The sequence below is a fragment of the Solanum verrucosum genome, unplaced genomic scaffold (genome assembly GCF_900185275.1).
Source record: "Solanum verrucosum unplaced genomic scaffold, falcon-dt-bn FXZP01000290.1, whole genome shotgun sequence".
In the NCBI taxonomy this organism is placed as follows: domain Eukaryota; kingdom Viridiplantae; phylum Streptophyta; class Magnoliopsida; order Solanales; family Solanaceae; genus Solanum; species Solanum verrucosum.
In genome coordinates this window covers 169,742-188,705 of record NW_026019929.1, presented here as the reverse complement: position 1 = coordinate 188,705, position 18,964 = coordinate 169,742, and the positions used below count along the sequence as shown (strand labels likewise).

Genomic DNA, 18,964 nt, shown 5'->3' with positions numbered 1-18,964 from the left:
GTTATCTTTAAAGGAGTAGATAATTGGGTTCGGAGACACGTGATTTCATTCGTTTTGTTGTGGCTATGGTAATAGTATCACAAGTCCATCAGATGGGTCAAAAACTATCGAAAAAGATTTGAGAAAGGAGTGTACGGACATTAGCTTGAGTGTGTGGCAAGTGCTTGGTTTTGTTTTTGAGTCTAGTAATGAGTATGATTGAAATTTTAGCGAAATATATGGTAAGATCGATGGAGATGCGATCAATGATAAGCAGAGATCCATGAATTCATAAAAATCTTCAAGGTACAAGCTAATGTTGATAGAGAAAGGGATTATGTTATATGGTGGAAATTACAATTCAGATTTTTCATTGTGAGTCTACATTCGTGGTGATATATTTTGTCAAGGTATGAATTGACAGGGTGAGAAATGATCAATTGTATCCGGTATTGGGCATTTGAAAGGACTTACACCTGGGATGAGTCGTAAGTTTACTACTATTGGTTGTTAAGTACCTAAGAAAGGTTTAATTTTTTTAAAAGTGTTGGTTTATAATAAGGTAAAAGGTCGGAGTGTTTATGATGGTTGTTAGTGTTGTGAGTATGATTCACTAGCAATGCTCTAGTGTGTTTTCACTTTTGTGGGTGGATCCCTAGTGGTGGATCAGGGGTACCAAATCCTGCGATGTTCTCTTGGTTGAGTGGGAAGATTGGGAAGATTTGGTTATTTCGAATGACATAATTGGTGTTATCTTGGAGTTGTTAAAGTATTTTAGTGGTTCTACATGTACCACCTTGCTTATGAAAATTTATAAAAGAGCTACCATGCGTATTTGTTGTTGTCCGGCAATCTTAATATTTCATCTTGTCGTCGAGGTCATGTATCGATTATGTGTGGTTGAATATGGGGATCATTGAATCCAATTCTACTATTCTTAACAGGTAATCTACAATTACTAATTATAGCATTTTGATAGTGTTGGGGGAGGGTTTGTATGCTTGGGGATACCCTCGATGAGTATTTGATGTCTAAAGATCAAAATTTTATAACTTAAACTCATGGGAAATTGGGTTGTGAGATGGAGATGTTGATAAGAATTATGATTGTTTGGGTATTATGATTGTATGTTGGTTGGTTCAGGTTTACCTCTAATTGTCGAGTTTTAATTTAGGATTTTATCATGGTTGTGTGAGAAAAGATTCGTCCTGATATTTGTGTCAAGATGCTTGATAACATGTGGCAGACGTGTGTACGATAGAATTTGGTGGTTGTTGAGAATCGTTTTGTTGATTAGTTAAGTTTACATACAACAATATTTATCACTCGAGTGTTGAGATGACTTCATTGAGGCATTGTAAGGGAGGATGTGTAGGCATTTAATTGGTTGGTTTGAGGTTGGAGATGTCAAACCCTTAGGGGGTAACGAGATTCGGTAAGAAGGGCATGCGATACAAGTATCCCCAGTAATTCGACGATTCAGATACTACTCTACCCTTACTTTAGCCAGTCTTTCCTAGTTGATCACTCGGGGACGAGTGATGGGTAAATTGGTATCTATTGTAACGACATCATTTTCGTCGTTATGGAAAAGCCAATGAGGAACGAATTGGGGCCAGAAAACTTTTTCGTAGTAACTTGAGATTTCCTAGCCTAGTCCAGATTTGGACAAAATCGTAATCAGTGAGATCTAGGAAAATCTGGTAACAACCGGGTGACTTATTTATGATTTTGATTACATGAGTAGTTAGATAAGTCAATAAGGAACTTGTACGACTTTACGAAATTGAATACGGGTGAATAGAACTCCCGAAATTGATTTTAGCGTGAACGGTGTTTTCTGAGCGTCGTTGGTTAAAGGTGTGTTGTGATGGGGGTCTTGGAATTATTAAAATAGCTCACTGGTTTCGTGCAAGCCACTGGAGCGGGATTTTTGCCGCCAGGGCGGGGTCGCTGAAGAGGGATGAGGGCCGTTGTGGCGGGATAGACGCGACTTAAGGTCGTAAATAAACCCTTAAACGACCTCATTCTGCATTTTTCGACTTTTAGAGCTAAGGAACAAACACCATGTGACACCTACTCATTTTTCACCATTCTTGAGGATAAAAGTAAGCTTTTCACACCCCGAATCCATTTTTTGATCCGTAGAACGTAAAATGAGTGAATATTGATGGGGAAGGGTTTTGTTATAGATTCTATGGTGGAAACAACCTTAATTTGGATAATTGGGATCATGGGTTTGATCTAGGGTTCATAGAATTGCTAGTAATTTAGGTAATTAGTGGTTGTTTATTGATTCTCTTATTCTATTGATTGTTTGTAGACCAAGAACAAGCAGAACGAATCCGAAAAAGGAAGGATCAAGTTTCTTAGGGTTTCAAGCTTATTTCGAGGTAAGTGATGGTTGTGATTCTATGATTGTGTGATGTATGTTTGTTCTTGCTTCATTATGATAAATGTATGTATATGAATGTTGCATTATATATCAACTTGTTATAAATGAGATAGATGAATAATGGTTACCATGAAATCATGACTTAAATGTATGATTTTGAGGATATACTTGTGATTGTGATTGTGGTGTGTTGAATGGATCGACTACCACGTTCCGAAATAACTAACTTGGATCGGTTGCCACGTTCCATCATACCTAACTTGGATCGATTGCCACGTTCTGGCATAACTAACTTGGATTTGTTTCCACATTTCAGCATAATTATGGGATCGATTGCTACGTTCCGGCATAATCATTGAATCGAGTACCACGTTCCGGTATGCTAATTGTTTGGGTGTGGGTTCCATGAGAGGACCATTGAATTGGGATCCGTGAGAGGACCATTGAATTGTGTTGTGTATCTACTTGTGATGAGTTCGTTCATATCTAATGATGATTAATATTGGAAGACGATATGTTGCTCTAAATTGATATAATTGTGATATGTGAGAATTGTGAAATTGTTCATTGTTCATAAATGATATCATATATGTTCGATATGTACATGTGATTATATTGTTGTATTGACTAATGTATGTTACACTTATTGGGATAGTCGCATGATCCTACCAGTACACTATGGTTGTGTATTGATACTGCATTTGTTTGTTCTTTGTTGAGTACAGGGCATCTTCATGCAGCTATTGATAGACCTCAGCTAGGTGACTATTAAGCGTGATCGGATTCAAGGGTGAGCCAGTTCTTTCAGGCTGCCATGGATCTTTCTTGTTTAAGTACACTCTTTTTGGACTTAGACTATTTGTTTAATGTGTTGTTTAGTTTCGGGGTCGTACCCCTTATTCTTAGACTTGTCGTTAGTAGAGTTTTGGTACAATGACTTTCAGGTTTTAGGGGTTGAATTTCCGCATTAGTTTAGTTAAGTTATTTGTTTAAAACTTGGGGAGTTTATGGGAACGCTGTATTTCTTTTAGTCATTTAAACCTTTTTTTGTATCTTTAAATGCCTTAGTTTTCATAAAAATTATTTGTTTTGGTTGTAGTAATGGTTCTCCCACCGGAAGGTTAGTGTGGGACTGTTGGTGCCAATCACGACGGTCTGGATCGTGACACATTTACTTTTCATTTGTTGAATTTAAGTGCTTGTTTGAACTTTGTATTAACGTATTTTAAAAAAAATAAAAATTCTTCAACTATGCAAGCAAGTATACTCTTCAAGATGAAACACAATTTTAGGCATGGAACTAGATTGCGATGCCCGTGCTATGCACGGACCTAATAATATATATATGATCTGTTTTGGGACTAATAATGAAGTTTTAAGTTGTAAAAGCAATAGTAGGTTACTCAAGTTGAGCACTTCTTCATTTTGAAAGCAGTTGGTTATTACAAAGTCAATATTTTGTTTTAGCCTCAGAACAATTCAACTTTTGAAGCAATTGTTTGAGAGTGATAAGGAATAAGTGTTTCTTTATCACAAACTTGACATGAGATATACAACACATAAAAGAAAGGTAGTTTATTGTGTCATGCTTATGCCATTGAGTCTGTGATAAAATAAAGAAAAAAGAACAACAACAAATATTTGTGTTCATTTTCCTTTCTCTATATCTGGCATTTTCAGTCATTTCTTTTCAAACGGACTATGTGAATTGGACCTTCAGTTTTTCCAACAATAAAATAATCTATATTAAATTAATTGAAGTAGAACTTGTTTATCGTTCATACATCAATTTAAGAATATTACAAAGAAGTCGTGAACATCTTTCGCAATAGTAGTAGGGGAAAGACGTTTGATGACTCGTGTTGTATAACTCCTAAACTGTAAGAACAATTAGATAATAGACAAGCAATATATATGCAGTTGATATGGCTGAAGAAAATATAAGAAGCAATACCAATTAGTTGAAAATCCATGAGTGCGCATTTGACTTCTGAATTGTTAAATATGCAGCCCCTCACCTATAATAACTGTCACGCCCCGAGCCTACACCCTGGGCGGGACCGGCACCCGGAGACCATTGCTGGCCCCAAGCGAACCCTTGGCCTGACTTTCTTAACTCAGCGGAAACCTAACTCAACAGAATAACTCAATACAAAGAAAGGTCATACAATTACTCAACTGATAAAATCTGGCCAAAAAGGCAACTCGAGTCTCAAAATAGAATATTTACATATATACATAGATGAGAGACTCAATACTAATTGACTGACTGTCTATGAAGCCTCTAAAATACTGAGATGGATGTTGGGACAGACCCCGCAACATCCTAATAAAACAAAATTTAAGAACACAAATAACCGAGTCCTCCGAAAAGCAAGGAGGCTCACCACTGACTCTGGAATGCTCAACTGGATCAACGGCGTGCTGGATGCTGATCCTGGGTACCTGCGTCTGCATCATAAACCGATACAGGCCAACTGACATCAGTACATTGAATGTACGAGTATGCGAGCTGGAAAGCTAAACCACAACTTAAGCTTGAAAAGAGTACAAAGGAACTCTTACCTTGGCTCTGTTCAACTCATGAATAACTGAACTCAATATATATAGCAATACGACACATGCAATATATAAAGCTTGTAAAACTATTTAAAACATGACGTAAAAATCATATTTATAATATCATGAAAATACCATGCTTCCTTTCAAAGTCTACTTGTGCAATGCATGAATGAAGTCCTATACCCCCATCCACACTAAGTAGAACTTCTCGAGGAACCAAGCTCTTTCTACTGTGGGAGTTCTTTAACCGACAAGCACCACTACATGCTTAAGTAGTGATACAACGTTTTACCTCACGTTGCCCAAGGACCATCCTATACCTTGTCGTGATATAGGAAGCTAACTTTAACTTTGGCTTAATGGATCCACTAGCTTAACTTTCGTGATCATCTAAAAAGTATGATCCAAGAAATCCCATGTTTGGCTATATGGCTCTTATGGAGAGTTGAGTTAATATGAACTCGTGTCCCCAATGCGGTACTCAAGACTACTCCCAAAAATACTTTAGCTCATTAGTGTTTTAAACACCTCTTTCTTTAGTTGAGATAATTACTCAAAACTTAGCCCAAAGGCTCTCGAAAACTCTTTCTAAAAACAACAAATCGAAACCATATTTTTAATATGATCATTGATGACTCGAGATACTCATACTGCTTAAACATTGATGGTATATCTAGAGACCATACTGTTTAAACATTGATGACATACTCGATTTTTCATACTAATCATGTTTTTAGAAACTCTTTCGCAAAACTCATCTTTTCTTTTTAAAAGAGATAGTGCTCAAACTTCTCAAAACTCTTTTGGAAATCTCAGTTTCCTCTCAACTTAAATGTAAAAACACTTATAAACTTCTTTGGGAAATACTTAGTTCCCTAATAACTTTTGAGAAATACCCTCAACTCTTGACTCTTGACTTATCTCGAAACTCTTGACTTAACTGGAAACTCTTGACTTGACTTGAAACTCGATACTCTTTACTCGACTTGAAACTGTATCTCTTTACTCTTTACTCTTTACTTAACTTGAAACTTGAGACTCTTTTCTTGCCTTGAAACTCTATACTTAACTTGGAACTCTATACTTAACTTGGAATTCGAGACTCCTCACTTAGCTTGAAACTCTATACCCTTTTTCTCGACTTGAAACTTGAACCTTAAAACGAAGTTGAAACGTTTAACAACGACTCTTGAAAAGCTCTAAAGACTTGCTTTGACTTGCTCAACTTCTAAGCTTAAGTCTTAAAACAAGGTTTAAACATAACTCTCAACTCTACCTTGAATTTGAATTATGAATTCAAGATTTTGATCATGTTAGGAATGACTTTTAGATGTTTAGAAGTAGCTTAGAGTAGTTAGAATTGAAAAGGAGTGAATGCGCACTTTAAATGAACTCAAACGGGGCAACCGACGACAACTAGATGGGGCAAGTGACCCTGGCGCCATGGGTGGCGCGGAGCGCCAGCCCCTAAACTTCAGAGGTGAGTTTAGGGCGCTCTGGCAGGCGCGTCGCGCCAGGCCCCCAACCCAGAAATTTCAGCAAGTTTATTTTCTCGTTTTCTCACCTTATTTCTCCTAAAATCGAATGGTTTCTTCCCCAAATCACATAGAATCATTAAAACCCTCAATATACCATAGATTCAACTCAAAAACTCCACCGAAAAAATACACCAAACCCACAAGAAACTTCAACAACACAACCACAAACTTCAACCAACACAACCATAAACTTCAACAAGAACAATAACTAACAACTTCAACAACAAATCCAATCTTTACTCAATAATAAAAAAGAGTTTTGTGTGGGGGGGAAAGGATCACCCAACACTAAAGACTCACATACCTAATAGGGATCACCCCCGACGATACCACGACGATCTTCTCTTTCTCCTCTTCTTCTTCTCCTTCTTCTCTTCTTCACTCTCAAGCCCTAGATTTCACTCTCTTAAAATGGAACAAAATGATCCCAATATCAACCTAACACAACAATATATTCCCAAAAGAAATGGCTAGGAAAAAGACCAAAATGCCCTTAAAATTTCCGGACGGATTCCCTGCCAACTGCCCAACTTTAAATGATATCTCACTCATACGAACTCGAAATCAAGCAAACTCGGTGGCGTTGGAAAGATCATTCCACAAGCTTCACAATCATAACTGGAACTACTCTTAACTCATCCTGAGCTAGGAGTTACGACAGCTCAAAGTTGGCCAAAAATTCATTGATTTCCATACTTAGCCAAATTTCCAAAAGGGAAAATGCATAAGTACCCCCCAGCCTATATCCGAAATCCCAGAGACACACCTAACCTTTACTAAGGTCCTATTACCCCCCCCCCCCCCCGAACATATTTTATATGTAATATTCTACCCCTTTTTTGCCTACGTGGCACTGTCATGTGGGCCCAGCGCATGTTGACATTTTTTTCAAGGATAGTGCCACGTAGCCCGAAAAGGGGTAGAATATTATAGATAAATTAAGTTTGGGGGGGTAATAGGACCTTAGTAAAGGTTAGGTGTGTCTCTGGGATTTCGAGCATAGGCTGGGGGGGTACTTATGCATTTTCCCTTTCCAAAACTTTAAAATTCTTTCCAAAAATGAAAATTTCCAATTCTAAGCCTCTTCAATTATTTCACATTGCCGGATGTTACAATAACCCTCCACCCGTCGGTAATTAAGCACACAGTAAAGAGGAACAACCGACAATAACAAAAAACCACAATTGTTTTTTAATAATTTCATTAGTTTTGGTGAGAGAAAGCCTAATACATAACATTCCGACTGTTCAACTCAGTCACATGTGTGTACAAATTTATAGGTTGTGAATACTTGCGCTTTCCAGTTAAATCAAGTTAGCTAAGGTATCCGGTGACATACTCACTACACAATCATAATAGACCTGTGTAGTTATGACACTCTCCTACTGGAGTCAATACTACAAATGGTTCAGATAACAACTCTGACTCTATTTCAAACTTTTTAGTTACAAGTGAAGCAATATATGAGAGAATAGCTCCTGGGTCTATCAAATTGTATAGATCATGCGAGAAAACAGATAAGGTACCTGTGATCACGTCTGGGGATGTCTCTGAATCTTGTCGACTGGCTAGTCTATACATATGGTTTGGGTTGGCATTTGAACCAATCCCTCTAAGGTGCTGATGATGAACAGGCTGCTGCAAACTCTGCAGGCTGTGCTTTATCACTGCTATTTCAATCTTTGAGTTGCGGCCAATCTCCTGTGAAATAGAGTTACTATTTAGGAATATGCATAAGTGCCTCTTAGTAATGTAAAAGTTTTCAAGGTTACTACTCTGATTAACAATGTACAAAGTGCAAAACACGCGAATTAAATAACTATCTTCTTTAGAGAAAATTTGAGGTGTGTACCACACTCACAATGGACGGAAAAGTTGACGAAGCAGCGATTAGTCATTTTTTTAGTTATAAAGTTGACAACAGAAGATAGCTCTTATGAACTTGCCAATGAGTTGTTGCCATGCCTTCCCAACTACACAAAAATTAGTTCATGAATACAACAATAATTTATTGCATTGAAAGTTTAATCTTTCCATCAGAAGCCATCCAATTCAATCAAGAAAATGAGAAAATTGAAGAGCACTTTAAAGGAACAGAAGAGTGGAAGACGAACTGAGAAAAAGAAAAGAAGATTTGGGTAAAAACATACCTGAGTTTGTAACGCCAATCGAAAGGATGAAAGGGATTGCCGGTATTTTTTGGGGAGCCGACAAACTTGAGAGATGAATTTATGTGGAAGCAGAGAAGCAAAGCGAAGATAAGCAGACAATTAAAAAGTAGATAATTTGTTATGATCGTCAAATGGGGCAACTATGGAAGAACATAGCGGAAGAAATGCTACATTTCAATAACAAAAGAGTACAAAAAGAATTGAAATACAAAGCTATGAATGGAAACAACATAGGGGAGGAAGAGAAAACGGCAGTGACACTATCATGCAATCAAGTTAAGCTACAACCCAAACAGTAAAATTGGAGAAAAAAAAAATTAAATCCATCGATAATGTGAATATGTTTACAGGCATACGTTCCTACTTGCACTAATCTACATGAATTAAAGAATATAAGTAGTGAGAAAAAACTGAAATTATAAGAAATGTAAGAAATTTTTCTTAGTTTGTTAACCATAGTGAGTATCATTATATCTATTGTATTGTTTCTTTGGTGAATTGTCAGCAGTAGATTCTGTGTATTTTTGAAGAAAAAGCAGGAATAAGATGAAGTTTAAACGTTTGCGTTGCAGTGTAAATTATGTGCAGGGCAAAATAAGATTATAATTATACAAATAAAAGTAAAATACCTGCATCATAATGGTGGACTGTTCTGTAGGACTTTGTTGAGTCTGAAGGCAGGCATTTCTAATGGAGGAGGTACAATCAAAAGGATTCAGTATTAACAGAACATATTCTTCTGCTACATTAAATAAGGTATTGTACATGGAAAGGTCAAAAAGAAAAAAATCTTATTAAGTGGTGGTGCAACAATAATAAGAATTGCGAAGAAATTGAAGATACTTCTTAACTTCAATAGCTCATAGAGCAGCTTTGTCCTGAAATAAGCATCCACATTTTGTTGATGTAATGCGGCAATTTGAGTATACATAACATTAACTTAAGCGTCTATAAACTTAAGTTGTCGTTCAACTCTACACAGTGAAGCAGTAATTAAGATTATGAGTAATTCGTTTAATTTATAGAGATAAAGTGTGACTATGACTTAAGTTTGACATTGGTATAACAGTTCATAAACTTTTAATCTTGAATACTACTTTCACATACCTATTTTTAACAAAGAAATCAAGCAGACGCAACTTGTAAGATTCAAATAGAAGTAACAGTAGTGATGAAGGTTTCTTAAAAACCTCAGTTTCTTGTTAGTACATATTCACTTTCCATGATTATGAACCAACAGTAAGGTATGAAAACTGGAGAAAGCTATGGAAGCTAGATCGATCCGAAGTAGGAAGAATATGTTTAACTAAAGACGGACAAATTCAGTGCACATCAGAAGAAATCCAAAGGAAGTATTACCTGAAATCAATGGACGAAGGATTAGGGAAATATGAGAAGAAATTAGTAGACGAAGCAGCAGAAATCACATCTTCTGAAGAAAGTTACATGAGTGCAGAAAGATAGATAAGAGTGTGAACACGCGGCAGAAGCTGAAATTATCTGAGACTTACTTGGGTAAGCTGAAATTACCAATTTGCCCTTATAATTGCCAGGCAAGCATGTTGACGTCCTGCCTGGTTCACCTAGTAAACTCCCTTTTATAGAATAATAGAAAAGAAAAATAGAAAAAAATATTTATTTTTTCAAGAACAATGACCACGTGCGTCATGCATGTCTAAAAGTCGAATACCATTTAATCATCTTCCGTGTTTATCAGGTACTTCTTTTGTCTCTAATTACTTGTCAATTTTTGAATTGACACATCTATTAAAAAAATAATTATTAATATAGTGAGTATATCATTTTAACCTTATTAATCATGAAGTGGATGGACTAAAAACTTAAGATTTTCAAGAAGTTCTATCTTTTTCAAAGTAATTAATTGAGGGTATAATAAGTAAAAACATTGTCTTTTCTTGATTTGTCAAAAATGAACAAGTAATTAGGAACAACTACAAAAGAAAAAGTGGACAAGTAATTAGGGGACAGATGGAAGTAACTACATACTTTCTCCGTTCACTTTTATTTAGTCAAATTTAGATTTGACATACTCAGTAAAAAAATATCAATCACATGACTATTTTATCAAACTACCTCTCTATTAATTGAAGTTTAGTATATAGATTTTGAAAAATAATTTTGGAAATAAGTAAATTAATAATAAAGATAAAACATAAAGAATACTACTTTCTCTGTCCATATTAGTTGATCATTTTCCATTTTGCACGATACTTAAGAAATCATAAATACGAAGATAAATTACTGATTCACCCATTAAAAAACTTGTTGGAAATTTTACAAACAAATATGAACACTTTTAAAAAGAATTATTTGCAAGGGTAATTTATGAAAAATTTAATTAATGTTTTCTTGATTTAGTAAGGTGATCAACTAATATGAGACAATTATTTTTAGTATAATGATCAACTAATATGGGACAGAGGGAGTAATAATTACTCCATCTGTCCACTTTTAATTGTCATGTTACGCTTTTGAAAGTCAATTTGACTAATTTTCAAAGTTAAATTAGATTATATTAATTTTATATTTTAAACAAAAAAATTTAGATATTCAAAAACTATAAAAAAGTATTATAAATTGCAATTTTTTGCATATTAATATGATGAAAAATACATCATAAAATATTAGTCAAAGTTCTTAACGTTTGACTTTAAAAAAAGAAACCATGGCAATTAAAAATAAACGGAAGGAATATCAAACTACATCTATTTATAAAATTACATTGGGGAACATCGAAAGGTGTCATAAACATGACATTAATCTGTGAGAAGGTGGGGAAAATTATGAGTTGATTTGCAGCTAAAAGTTATAGACATTCACAATTAAGATAATAATGTCTCTATCCCTAATTATTTGTCCACTTTTCATTTATTAGTTGTCCTTAATTACTTATCTATTTTGACACATTAAAATAGGACAATTTTTTTTTTACTTATTATACCATCAATTAATTATTTTGAAAAAGGTAGAATTTCTTGAAAATCTTAAGTTTTAAATTCATTCACTTCATAATTAATAGGGTAAAATGGTAAACTCACTATGCCAATAATTGTTTTTTTAATAGGTGTGTCAATTCAAAAGTGGACAAGTACTTATGGGCAAAGGGAGTAATATTTACAAATATTTACAACACTCCCCCTTTAGATATCCATTGATAGATAATGTGTTTTGTTAAAATCTTACTCCTCCATTCACTTTTAATTGTCATGTTGAGCTTTTCAAAAGTCAATGTGACTATTTTTCAAAATGAAATTAGATTATATTAATTCGATATTTTAAACAAAAAATTTAGATATTCAAGAACTATACGAAAAGTATTATAAATTGCATATTTTTTGCACATCAATATGATGAAAAAATACATCATAAAATGTTAGTTAAAGTACTTATAGTTTGACTCTAAAAAGGAAATTATGACAATTAAAAGGAGACAGAGATAGTACTGAATATTTTTTTTATATAAAAAGTATTACTATTTGTTAGCTCGTTAAAAATCTTGCTAGAAAAATCTAGTGGGACAAAATCAAACTAAGGGGAAAAGAGTATGACAAGTATCTTAGTGCTCCCCCCTATAAAATATCACATTATTTCTCTAAGACAACACATTTCAATTTTATGTGTTCTGTTTAAGCTTATGTCTTCTTTTCAAAGAAAATCACATATATTTTTATATGTGGAGTTACTTGGTTAATTGGTATCTTGGCATGCCTTATAAGTACCAATGTCTGGTTGTCTCGTCGAATATGATAATATGACAATATTCTCACATGTAAATACATAACTTTTATTATGTAGATTAAATTATCTTCTTGCATTTGCATAAATCCAAAATTTCTTGATAACATAAATTAATATCAATATTTGATTTAACTCAAATATCTCTACATAAAAGTGAAATTATGTCTTTATTGCACATTAACAAAAAATATTATCTCTTGTATAGTAATAGCAAGATATGTAAGTGAATCAATTTTACTAATACATGATATTTTCTAACCATTTTTATGAGATCGAAATCGATCTATCTTTTCTTTTATTAAGTAATCTCACAATTACAACCGTTGGGGTACTCAATAAAAATATCGCTATAAGACCTTTTAATTTTTTCAAGGATTTTTATATAACATTTACCGTCTAATTAGAAATGACAATTATTCATTATATGTATTCAAACACTTCATCTATTGTTAAAGTGAAAGATTAAATCTCATTGCATCCACCACAAGAGAACATATCTCTATACAATAATGTCAATACTTTTATGAAAAATCTTTATACTCCAAGGCATAGGTCGTACTTTATATCTTATAGTTATATTTTCCGCACAATAAGCTATTTGTACTCCACTGACATTATACTTTGACCTATGGATTATAAGTTCAACACATCGCTTTTTCAAGTGTAGTAAAAAAAATACTTGGATTGTATATTTTATTTGAATAATTTTTTATCTGTCCACACTATTTGACAGATTCAAACTCAAGATTGTTATTACCATTTATAAAATTGAGTGCTACGTTATATTGAAAATATCCTCTATGGTTATTTGACTCGATTTCAATACAACATAACTTATTGGGATCTTTCTATTTTCATCAATCTGAGGTAGTTGAACCTTTATCAAAGTTTTATAAAGTGTTATGTCATGGTTCTCTTTTAAAGCACTTGCCTAAGTATCATAATCATCTTGACCATATGGTGCTCTTTTAAAGCACTTGACTCATTTTCATGGTTATATATCTTGATCATTTGTTACTCTTCTTTCTTAATTAAGGAGTTTTATGTTTAGAATCAATTGGTCTATCACGCTTGAAGCATGCATAAACTCTATCTTTCAAGGACTTTCTATTAAAGCATTTGCCACTTAACTTAAATAAAGGGTTAGCAAATATATTTAACAATTGATTTGCAACATTTTACAAATGAATTATCTCTTAAACTTCAAGTTCACATTTCTTTTGACGAGAATTTAGATAATTCATCTTATACATAATTTTGTATAGAGTAAGTATTTATTTTGACTAATTTCACAAGTGATATCAATAATTGCAACTTTTTATTTGGTAGCTCCAACAATTAATTCTAAACTCTTACTACTCCGTCCACTTTTGATTATCATAGTTTCCTTTTTTTAGAATCAAACGATAATAACTTTGTCTAACACTAACGATATATTTTTTCACCATATTGATATGCAAAAAAATGAAATTTATAGTACTTTTTGTATAGTTTTTGAATATCTAATATTTTGTTTAAATCATCGAATTAATGTAATCTAATTGAACTTTAAAAATTAGTCAAATTAACTTTCGAAAAACGTAACATGACAATTAAAAATGGACAACGAGACTACTAAATTTAACATTTCATTTCTCCAATAACACTTCCACATAATGGGACTTCTTTTTATTCAAGTAACTGGTCTTGGGTAAGAAATCATACTGCTTCATTGGAGATCTCTCCTGTGTACGTATCGAAAAGAAGATTCCAAGACTGAATTAGCATGTAAAAACAAAATAACATATGGAATTTGCAATACAAATTGAAATGAGATTTGGATTTGTCCCCTTCAAATAACATTCTAAGAATAAGAAAAAAAATTAATGAAATAGAAGTGTATTTTTTCTCTCTAAAATACAACTGAACTGCAGATGTATTTAAGAATATAAAAGAATCATTATCAAAATCACTAGCCTGAAAATAGAGTATGGGCGCGATCTCTTCCAAGAAAATAGGAACTTGTGAAATCTATATGATTAGAAACTTAATGAACTCTAAGCTCAAAAACATCTGGTGCCATAGTATTACCAAAATTTAAATCATGCTCTGGATGATCTTGGAGAGAGCTGAATACGAACCGATCAATGCAGATGCAGTACCTACTGTGATAATAAAGACACATATGGTAACCTGCACGCATAGAAAGGATAAAACAAGTTCCATTACCTGTGAATACTTCCAGCATAGCATGGTTAAGTAGTTGAGATGCACATATTGTCATAATGTAATATTTTTGGGATAAGATATTTTTCAAGAAAAATATCTCAACTAATACAAAGTATGATTAACTAGTCAAATTGTAACGTCAGACACGAAAAGAGAATAGTAAAGGGATATGGGCTTCTCCATACCTGAAGGTGGCTTGTTTTCCCCTTCAAGATTCTCAGGAAGCAAACACAAGGTAGTATTAGAGTCTGGAAATAGAGCTTCGAATTAGTACAGATTTATGATGATAAATAGCACTAGCAAACAAACTTAAGAGAATGTGTAAAAGGACTCACTACTAGCATTGTAAGTAAAGATCCAATCAAAGCCATTACCAAACCTGCAGGATAAATACTAATGCTTAATTTATGCAATGCTACAAAGAGAAGGGGCACGTCTAGTTGGAAATGAAACGATCTCTGAGATATGCAATAACCATAAGTTATAGCAGGACCACTGAGTATTACTGTTCCCAAAGGGTTAATGGGATCAAAAGATAATTGCTGAGAGATAAGAATACGTGGAGTCAAAGCAGCAACACTCACCAAAAAAGGGAACCGCAAGACCAACTACTACTGTGGAGATTGTCAATGCAGTTCTAATGAGGATTGGGTACACGTGAGATTTGGTGTGTTTTGACGGCAACAATTCCTCCAAACTCATTGCTACTGGAGACAGAGTTAAAGCAAATGTACATCTAATTAAGGAAGACAATTTTTTTTTATTTTACAAGAGATATCACCTTAGAAAATTGCATTTATGAAATGAGACGGAATACAAAGAAAAGAATCTTTTGACAGAAGTGCCTTAAATTTTAGCTGATGACTTTTGCAGCAGCCAGCATGAAATTATCCAGGTTTTCAAATCTGTTCATTCTTAATGTAGCAGCAGCAGAAAAAAGTAGGATTCCTGTCTTTTAAGTATCATATTTTAACATAATAGCTGAGAACCAGAATTGATGATAAATTCACACCATGGATTCAGGAAAAGGATATTTTGTAAAAGGATTAACAACCTGCAAAAGAAGGACATACAAGTTAATTACATCTTCAAATGGTGGTAGAGAACTCAATCAGAATGTTAGTTACTTACAGTTGTCCATACAGCAACCTTGGAAGCCATTAATCCTTTGGGCAAATTTAGAGTAAACTGGGATTCAGCTGAGTCCCCAAACATCAGGTATCCCAACACAGCTGTTCCACCATACAACAGAGTCACCAAACCAAAACTGCATCCAAATTAAACCCAAAGTTTGCAAAATAAGGAAAAAACTGGACATCAAAACAAACTCTGGGAACACAGGATCATTTTCAGAATAATCTGTCTAAGTTGGCATTGATAATGTGCTCTAGAATTCAACCTTCGTACTGATTACTGAATGATGGGGTAAGGTTCCCGGTATGTCTTAAATTTTGCTTGCATGGATTGCTAGAGAGAGAGCTGGAACATGAATTCCTATCCTAGAGCATATCTCCAATTTAATCAACATCTATGAACAAATACCTGGTCAAGAGGACTGCAGGAAATTGACTACGATCCGCTAGGGATGTATATATATTGGGAAAGACCGCATGCCCAGAGTAACAAAATCCATAAAGCCCAATAGCAACAGGAAGAGTTGGTAGGTTAAGTACAGTCCCTTTGCTTTCAAAGCCTACATGATCCACCAAGCCAGCCCAGTACAAGCAAAGGACCACCAAAATAGAAGCAATAACTCCTCCAACTGAAAATTACAAGCAGTCAATTCAGAATCATAGTTCAGCACTTACAAATTGCATATCAAAACCACAGAAAACGTATTTAAGACTTCAAGAATTCTGTTGACTGGAAAGTCTATAGCTACAACGAAACAATCTACAAAATTGTAGATAAGTAATAAGTTTCTATGTATGCCGCATAAGGAATTAAGGATAGCCCAAATCAATAATGTAGACATCTGCATCAGATATGATATAATCGCAGGATCATTGAAGTGCAAATTTCTCTCCTCTATCCTCGATAGGCGCTATGGAAGCCTGTGAACTTGTTTTTCAGGAGTACAAGAAATCTTTATACATGTACACCAAGTACCCCCATATATCTGCATTTTTCTTGTAGGGTTACTGTATGTAGGCACTGTTTTATGAATTGTCCTCTAACCAATGTTATCATATGGGTACATAGGTGCATTGAGGCTATGTTGCTCGGACTCTTCAGAAATGTCGATGGGTGCGTGTTGGATCCTCCAAAAGTAGTGAATTTTTGAAGGATCCGACACGGGTGCGGTAGCAATTTTGGAGAGTCCGAGCAACTTAGCATTGAGGCACACGAGAATGCTATCAAATTATAATTTTGACAGTTCAGACATGAAGCTCCTATTGTAGGAAGTTGGTCACTCACCTGAGATATAACTTAGGACACTGAGGTCACGCAGCCAAACAGTAGGAAGAATAGCCAGGGCAGCTATCACAACAAAAAGATGGCGAGCATCTAACTCAAACCCACCCAAACTTAAATGTGCATTTGGAAATATAGCAGACAAGTTATCACCCTCCAAGATTATGTATTCAACACAGGAGGCCTACAATTGAAGGACAAATAGATAGAAAGAGAAAGCATAAATACTACATAATTTAGAAATGAAGCAATATCAAGATGGCCGAGATGTTTTAGATATTAAAACAGCAACTCATATCGGTTTGCTAGGAAAAGCAAAAAAATGACAAACTTATAGCTAAGATGAACTTACATATAATTCCACATATAAGATTATCTGCATCCACAAAAACATAAACAAATAAACAAATTAGTATCAAGAACAAGAAATATTTTTAACCCTTTGTCAGATATAACATAGTATTCAGCAAAAGGAAAATAATAAGGAAATTGGATTTGTTGGAGTGAAAAATTCCTTTATGAGTTATTCTAGAAAAGTAAGAACCGAGTGTTCTCTTTTTCTTAAGATTTTATCTATGATAAATGCATAAAAATATCTAATTTCAGTATTTTTGCACAGTGATGTGTTCAAATTCTACTAGCTTTATTTTTTATGCACTCATCAGTAGGTAACAATTTTATTTAGCCAAGATACCCACTAGTTGATAATACTACCTGGCTATTTAGAAGATGAAGATCACATTTCTCTTCAAACAGCAGTTTTTACAACTACTGGATCTTAATGGTGTGACAAAATTGTCTCAGAATACAGTCTACTAAAGATGAAAGCACCCAGGGGCGGAGGCAGCATATACTTAGGGGTTCATCCGAACCCCTTTCAACGGAAAATATTACTATTTATATATGGTTAAAGTTATTTTTTAGATATGTATAATAGATGTCAAACCCCCTTCCACTAGTTCGTGTGTTTACTTTTCGGATTTTAAACCCCCTTATTAAAAATTCTGGCTCCGCCACTTAAAGCACCACATATTTAAGAATATTAGATCCTCACCACATATTTAAGAATATTAAATCCTCACATTTTCTCCACCCTCCCAGCTAAATAGAAAACATTATTGCCTGTGCACATTCATTAGTTAAGAGTAGCTACTTTTGGATTGGGCATAACTCAACCCCAAAAGCTAGCTCAAGAAGTGAGGATTTCTCAAGAGAATATAAGGAGACGACAGCCCATTTCCTCCACCAATGTGGGACAAGTCAACAAGGCCTTCTATATAACCAGATGTACAAGAATAAAAAAAAGACAACTTAAAAGTTAATGGAACTTACTGATATAACAATTCGTCCCATTGTACCAAAAGCAGCCTGACCAATGTCTGGGTACGTCTCAAGCCCTGGTTGGCTATCCAAGCAGTACCGCAGGAGCATGCCAGTATAGAAAGAAAGTATGCCGAAAATGAATAATATTGAAAGTCCGGCCCATCCACCTTCCTTCACAGCATAAGGAGTAGAAAGAAGGCCTACTCCGCAGAGAACATTCATGCCTGTATGAAACAAAGAATGTATGAGAAAATGTTCCTCACTAACTTTGCAGGCAATCAATTTAGATAGAGAAATACAACCAAGAGCTTTCCTTTATGTCAAAGATGTAACAGGTGTTAGTAAGCAAAATGAATAATCTCCTGCAATGATGACAGACATATTCTGTGTAATACTTGCATGATCAATTGCATGCCTTACTTCAGCCTACAACAGCTATTATATATCTAAAGATGCTGCAATATAAAGGTTTGCTACAACTTTAGAAGGAAGAAGCCTCATATTTCTGGTTGCTCTATATTCATTTATTATGTAAGAGTATCAGTGTTTCTCAAGAGAAACTCCCAAAGATTAAAATTAATCATAAGATCCCCCATTTCACTTAAATCACAGCT

At 34.4% G+C, this 18,964-nt stretch overlaps 1 protein-coding gene across 1 annotated transcript in view; it reads right to left on the bottom strand.

Moving 5' to 3' along the window:
- LOC125827819 (amino acid transporter AVT1C-like) overlaps positions 1 to 18,964 on the bottom strand; it is a 32,474-nt gene that overhangs the window by 11,752 nt on the left and 1,758 nt on the right. Inside the window, exons 4-13 of the mRNA XM_049507177.1 lie at positions 18,360 to 18,574; positions 17,380 to 17,403; positions 17,031 to 17,211; positions 16,155 to 16,374; positions 15,744 to 15,879; positions 15,623 to 15,666; positions 15,197 to 15,348; positions 14,948 to 14,991; positions 14,798 to 14,860; positions 14,165 to 14,576 (exon numbers count right to left, since the gene is read on the bottom strand). Coding sequence (XP_049363134.1) covers positions 14,481 to 14,576; positions 14,798 to 14,860; positions 14,948 to 14,991; positions 15,197 to 15,348; positions 15,623 to 15,666; positions 15,744 to 15,879; positions 16,155 to 16,374; positions 17,031 to 17,211; positions 17,380 to 17,403; positions 18,360 to 18,574 — 1,175 coding nt within the window. The 3' untranslated portion in view covers positions 14,165 to 14,480. Of the gene's footprint in view, positions 14,577 to 14,797; positions 14,861 to 14,947; positions 14,992 to 15,196; positions 15,349 to 15,622; positions 15,667 to 15,743; positions 15,880 to 16,154; positions 16,375 to 17,030; positions 17,212 to 17,379; positions 17,404 to 18,359; positions 18,575 to 18,964 lie in introns of the transcript that reaches the window.